Source organism: Epinephelus moara, chromosome 6, assembly GCF_006386435.1.
Source record: "Epinephelus moara isolate mb chromosome 6, YSFRI_EMoa_1.0, whole genome shotgun sequence".
NCBI classification, from domain to species: Eukaryota; Metazoa; Chordata; class Actinopteri; order Perciformes; family Serranidae; genus Epinephelus; species Epinephelus moara.
In genome coordinates this window covers 37,053,639-37,060,372 of record NC_065511.1, presented here as the reverse complement: position 1 = coordinate 37,060,372, position 6,734 = coordinate 37,053,639, and the positions used below count along the sequence as shown (strand labels likewise).

General features: G+C 37.8%; 1 protein-coding gene across 1 annotated transcript in view; it reads right to left on the bottom strand.

Annotated features, from left to right (window-relative positions):
• The window catches only part of LOC126391166 (cysteine-rich venom protein pseudechetoxin), a 7,424-nt gene extending 1,026 nt beyond the window's left edge, over nucleotides 1-6,398 (bottom strand). Inside the window, exons 1-6 of the mRNA XM_050045706.1 lie at nucleotides 6,329-6,398; nucleotides 5,106-5,206; nucleotides 4,328-4,418; nucleotides 3,824-3,966; nucleotides 573-661; nucleotides 316-398 (exon numbers count right to left, since the gene is read on the bottom strand). Of these exons, the coding sequence (XP_049901663.1) occupies nucleotides 316-398; nucleotides 573-661; nucleotides 3,824-3,966; nucleotides 4,328-4,418; nucleotides 5,106-5,206; nucleotides 6,329-6,398 (577 nt within the window). The remainder of the gene's footprint in view (nucleotides 1-315; nucleotides 399-572; nucleotides 662-3,823; nucleotides 3,967-4,327; nucleotides 4,419-5,105; nucleotides 5,207-6,328) is intronic.
• Between the last annotated feature and the right edge of the window lie 336 nt (nucleotides 6,399-6,734).

Sequence of the window (6,734 nt, the reverse complement as noted above, 5' to 3'; positions counted from 1 at the left end):
CTCTTTTTGGGACCATCCTCTGTAAACCCTAGAGATGGTTGTGCTGAAAATCCCAGTAGATCAGCAGTTTCTGAAATACTCAGACCAGCCAAGTCATTAAAATCACCTTTCTTCCCCATTGTGATGCTCAGTTTGAACTTCAGCAGGTCATCTTGATCATGTCTACATGCCTAAATGCATTGAGATGGTGCCACGTGATTTGCTGATTAGCTGTTTGCATTAACAAGCAGTTGAACTGATACCTAATAAAGTGGCCGGTGAGTGTATACTTGCCATACAAAGAACCCACAGTGTGTGTTTGTCATATTTACTTACTGCAGAGTTTGTCTACACAGTTGTTGGGGCAGGAAGCACACGGGGGTCCAGCCTTATATGGAGGCCATCTTCTGAAGTTTCCTCTGTTAAACAAATAAAATGAGTTTTTTATCCCTCGTCTCTCGACTCAGATCTAACCTCTGATTAAATATATAGACAGTTTTGTATTTTATTTTTCCACCAAGCTCTCCCAGAAGTCACATGCAAAACACAGTCATGGGTTTTATGAGTATTGAGGGTGAATAAGGGTCACATACGCTCGATAATAATGGCAGCCATAAAAGTAAATGTTCTTAGGGCACAGTTTCACTCCACAGCCAACTTTGTAGGAGCTGTTCCACACCACCTGACAATAAAAACAAAAAGTCATTGTGAAAGTGGGAAAACTGATTAAAAATCGACCTATTTGTTTTTGCTAAAATGCATAAAAATATCCTCTTAAAAACACAGTAATGACTGTGTATGGGGGTACAATAGTGCTGTTTGAAATGCTATCTCTCCAATGGTTTTTGAAATGATGTGAATCCTTTGGTGAAAGCAGGATTGTTCAAACTTATTTTGTACAGATAATTACCCATAAAATGAATATTTAGGAACACAAAAAGGCTCTTTGAAAGCTCTAATCCACAGAAACATTCTCTAATCAGTCATGATTATCAGTCCTTAATCTTTTGATCTAACTACTTGTTAGCAAACAGTTACTTATTTACACATCCAGCGGATGCAGAGCAGCGTTATCACTTATTTGGAGTCGTGTTTCTGGTCTCCTGATGAACGTAAGTCCAATATTGACCTTCCTTTTTGCTCTGTTTTCAGTGTTACTCCTGAGGGAAATGTCTGGCGCTTTTTCTGATAAATGCTCCACTTTGTTCACTTTGTTTTAGAGCTTATTGAAAACAATGAAACCAGTGAGCGTGAACCAAAACACTAAATTGTGGGCTGAAAAACCAAAACAGTGAGTTAAAAGACACTAAAACGTTCTGTAGAGCTGAAGGACACAGCTGTCAGGTGATCATAATTCCCTGCAGGTTTATTACTACAAGCAACCCTTTTCACTTACTGTACAAGTAGTCATTTGATTCTTCGTTAAAGGGACAGTAGTGCTTTTTGTCAAAGAAGGTTGTTTTGGTTTGAGTTGCAGAGTGTTGGAGATATCAGCCGCACAAATGTCTGTTTTCTCTCCAGTATAATGGAACTAGATGGCACTCAGCTTATAGTGCTCAAAGCGCCAAAAAAAATTAATTAAAAAAACTCATCAGCGATGTCTCTTTCCAGAAATCATGATCTGGTTACCCAAGACAATCCACAGACCTTGTTGTGAGCAGTTTCATGTGGGAACTATTTTCTTTCTACGCCCACTAGGCTCGGGTGTCTTGGTATAACAGTGTACCATGGTATCCAGAAATCCTGACGGTATGATTTTAAATACTGTCGCAAATACAGGTGCTCCTCTCTCTGTTAAACTCATTGTATGTAGTGCCCAGCGCGCGCCACCAGAGGTCAGTCTCTGGTCTCTACTGGTGGAACAGGCAGCTGAGCTAAAAGACACCTGACACTGTGGTGGAGGAATAACGTCGGGGCCACACTGGATGCATCCTGAAACCTCTTGTTTTTTTTCAGCACCCATCTGGCACACAGGACTGCAAACAGCCCACCAGCAATGGCCGAGAGAAACTGTGGGGTAAAACAACATGTTTTTGTACATCTAACTCAGTTAAATAAAGGTTTGTTTCGACCAAACTGGAGTGTTGACAGCTGGGACAAATCATGGCCTGCCGAAAAAACAAAAGAAAAGAACCCTTTAAATTATCACTTATCAACACTTTAATTCCAAATCTGTGGTGAAACGTTATTTTTAAAGGATATATACGTATTAAATAAGTATGATTTGTAAAAAATCTTTGTAACTTCTAAACTGCTCAAGCAAACATCCTTGTCCCAGACAAGAATTCACAATTTAAAAAATGTGTTAAAAGCCTTTAAAGTCTAAAATTAACGGTAGGTACTGATAACACTGGTGCAAAAAATGTGCTGCTTTAATTAAATTTGTTTTAAAATATGTTTTTATGAAAAAATTTGGCCTTTTAAAAATGTGTCCCAGATTTTTATCAACTCCATCAGGTTTCTACAAAAACATCATTTAATCAGGCATAAAAGGAGTTAGCTATATCCTAGGGCAGTGGTTCTCAAGCGGTGTGCTGCGACACACTGGTGTGTAGTAATGCCAGTCCAGGTGTGCCGTGGGATTTTGTGATAACCACACATTATTATTGCCAAATTCAACTGGGCCTATACAAAATGTTATGGATGAAGTTTTAATTGCCAGTATCAGTATGTTGTGTGCACCCATTTCCCTAATAAAGAGGCAAACTTTACCTAAAAAATGTAATTTAATTTAAAAAAATTAAATTATTATTAGTGTGTGGGACATCAAAAGCCCTGATTGGCAGTCAGTGTTAAGGATGATAAGATTTAAAAGGAGAAAGCGGTGAGTGGGACAATGGATCGCTTTATTGCACGGAGCAAATGACAACAAAGCACCAACAAAGACGACCTACCACCGAAAGAAAAGAGAAAGGAAAACCTCAGTAGCAGTATCATGAAAGCTACCTGTCTTATTTATTGTCTTATATCCTTATAAGAGTGATAACACACCTTATAGAGTCTACTGTGCACAGATATAAAGACAGGTGTGCCTTGTGATTTTGGTGTGCCCTTTGGTGTGAAAGTCTGAAAACCACTGTCATAAAGACTCCTGTCTCACTTCCTGGTTTCCAAAAATGCTTCTCAAGTACTGGTAAGCTTTCTTTTTTATGATGAAGTCATTAAATAATACTGCTATTGTGTGTGTCTCAACATAACAGGTCAAATCTGTAGCCTTTCTAAATCAAAACTAAATAAGAATTATGGTTTAAAAATGAATATCTTGATTAGCATTAAGAGAACTCTCAGCAACTTTTAAATACGAGTGCTGTGAAATTATTTATTATATAACTTTTTGTCAACTCTGTGAGACGTCACCTCCCTCAGATCTTACATCTGATGTCCATCGTGTGTGCTGTTTAAGAAACAAATAAATCACTGGGAGGTAAGTCCATTTCAAGATTTAATAGTCAAAGAACTTTTCCAGAAAACTTTGATCTTTTTAAAATATATTTTCCCAACCTAATTGAAGAGTAATTAGCACCACCTGGAAAGAGACATTGCTGCTGAGTCTTTCACATGTATGTTTTTTGGCACTTTGAGCACCACAAGACGAGTGCCATCTACTTCTATTATACTGGAGAGAAGGCAGACATCTCCAACACTTGACAACTCACAACAAAACAATCTAGACTGATAAATGAATCCCTTTTATGTAAAATGATTGATTATAGACGCTTTAATTCAAAATTAAACAATAAAACAAAGCATCACTGTGTGACCTGTGTTCCTGCTGCCATGAAACAAACTTAACAATCATCTCTGTCAATACATTACTGTTACCCTGGCAACAGCTAAGTGTTACCTGTGTGTAGTGACCAATAGGTTTGCCGTTAGTGGAGCCGTTGGGATACTGGTAGCGTGCCACCTCACTGTGCCAGGCGTTGATGACGGCCGTCCATGGGTACGGTTTGGAGGAGTAGAACAGATTCTCACCTAACTGATATCCTGCTCGTTGGTGAGAAACACATGGCGGCACTGATTAATGTGTGTCTGCAAACACAGTTTTATTTTCATGTCCTAGTAGATTAAGTTATTTAGATAAAACAGGGTTCATTAAAAGGCCTATTGATGATAATCTCCTTAATGATAACATATCCTATTCCGTGTAATTTGTCATTAAAGGAAGGTATTAAGACTGGAGATAAGATAATGTTCGCTGTGACTGTGACGATCAATCACAAGGTCAAACAGGTTCACAGGGAACCTTTACACTGAGTGCACCCCTGAGGTAGGCTATATATGGAGCAGGGTAAAGGCAAACAAAAAAGAGAGATGTAGAGTAAAGGAAGATAAAAAATATACACACCATCGTACAAGCGGCTTCTGACTGGTCCATGAGCCAGAATACATTTGTCAACCCAGGCCTGAGCAGAGGCTGCTACCTCCTCACTGTAGCTCTGAAAAAATAAGAGATTTTAAAAAAGTTTCATTTTCAAACAGCCACGACTGCGAGGCAGAAAAAGATCCATTCTCTCACCAGATATTGGTTTTGAAAACGGGATCATGTGTGATTTAGAAGACTGATGAAATCTCAAAATGCGTTCCACTCCAACCTTTAAAATATGAAAAGGTTGTGATTGAAGCAGGCGTCCCGCTTTTTCATACGGCCCAAAGCCAAAACTGAGCTCTAAAATAAACATGAGATTCTTCCTTTTTTCTTCTGTGCAGATACCTTACACCTCCAGAGGAGGAAACAACACATCTTTACCCTCCTGTTGACTGACATGTTTTCAACTGTGTACAGTGCTTGTAATGACTGGGCTTGGCTCCCTTCATTAAACAGATTAGACGATGTTAACATTAGAGTAATTATATTTACCTATGACACCAGAGTCCAAAATGTATTGTCGCATTTCACATGTTAATGATTTTGACTAAGATATTTGACTAAGGTTGAGTCAGCACTTAATCATGAACTATACAATGCTGCTTAAGACTTAGATAATACTTTTAGGCGTTGTGCAGAAAACCTCACCCACTATATTGCCTTTTCCTTTAAGCAAGTATGGGAAAACAAATGCCGGGAATCATTAGCAAACATTATTTGAGCCACTTCTATTGTGCAAGTTGACAGCGGGACTGACCATTTGCAGCATGTTAGAGGCAGTAGGCTGAACGGCTCTCCTGATGGCATTGTGATGGTCAACAATCTCCGCCTGCAGTGTTTTGCTGTTTGGGCAAACGTCTGCACACACACACACGAACACAGACACACACCCACTTAAAACCAATGGGTAAACATGAGATCAAAGATATAATACAGAGTGATATTTACTCTGGTGGCTTAATATCCAAGATATGACTCACAAACATATCCTGGATTAATTACTCTGAAATGGCTTGGCATCACAAAAGAACATACAGACAGGATTGTGACAAATCCAATTATCTTATTGGGAGACTTGTTGGCATGGTTTCAGAGTTGATGCTGGAAAATAAAACACCTCTGTGAAGTTAAACACACGTGACGCAGTTAACGTTGTGCTTACCTTGCTGTGGACACACCGTGGCATGCAGGGAAGTGCATTTGAAAAGGAGAAGAAATTTGAGTTAAGCTCTTATCAGAGCATCAGGTGTGAGAAAAATAGTCCTATCCCTTACTTTAAAAAACAAAAAAAATTGCACCACAGTGTAAATACACTTAAAACCAGACAGGGAACCTAACTTGACTTATTTTAATTAATTAAAAATGTTACCTGACTTAAAGCATCAGCAGGACAAAAAATAATAATTTTAAATAATAAGCAAAAATGCTTTACTTCTTTCACAGCTACACACAGTCACACTTTTCTTTGGAATAGTGGGATTTATTTATCTATTTTTAATAATACTGTGAATACACAGTTCTAGTCTTATTTAAATTAACACTGAAAATCTGTTCATTGGTTAATTTCCTCCCTGAAAATGTCATTTCAGTGTAACATCTCCGTGCCACAGTTCAGTGTGATTGAATCAACAATAAATATTTGAGAGGTCATGTTCCGTGCTACAACAAATATTATTACATAAGAACATGTTTGTCTAGTTATCTTTTATTCTGTCTAGATTAGACTCTTGCAGTGGATCATATCTTATTAGCTCATCATCTATTTTGCATGTAAAATCTGCAAAGTACTCAATTAAGTAAATGTAAAATACACAATATTTCTGTCTAAACTGCACCACAGTCTCACAAAATCAAAACTGTAAGTGCTGTATTTATAGCTAAAATTTTACAACTTAACAACTTTCCAGCATATGTAAAACACTTGAAATGCATAACATATTGCAGCACAGCATCCTATAATATTCAAAAACTTGTTTACACTTGTACTCACCAACACGCAGGCAGAGTGCACCTGCTGCAGTGTCAAGATGCAAATCAGGAATGGAAACATTTTAGGGAGACGCCTGTGTACAGTGAAGTTTAAAAGCAAAGTAAGATTACTGACTAAGACTTAGTGAGACATTTTGGCATTTCATACCGGTTTATTCTTAAATAATTCTTTTATTTTTACTATTTTAAATTTAAAGTTAATCATAAAAGTAAAAATTAGTGAATTAATAAAGTTTACGATCAATGTTTAAAATATGTTCATATGTAAACCTCTGAACTAAGAGGCATACCTGCGTCTGGGTCATCAGGAGGTGGAGGTGTGTTGGCACTTTCCTCTCCCTCCTTTTATAAACCCAGCTCAGCTGCTAATTATAGTAAACATATAGCACATTCCCCT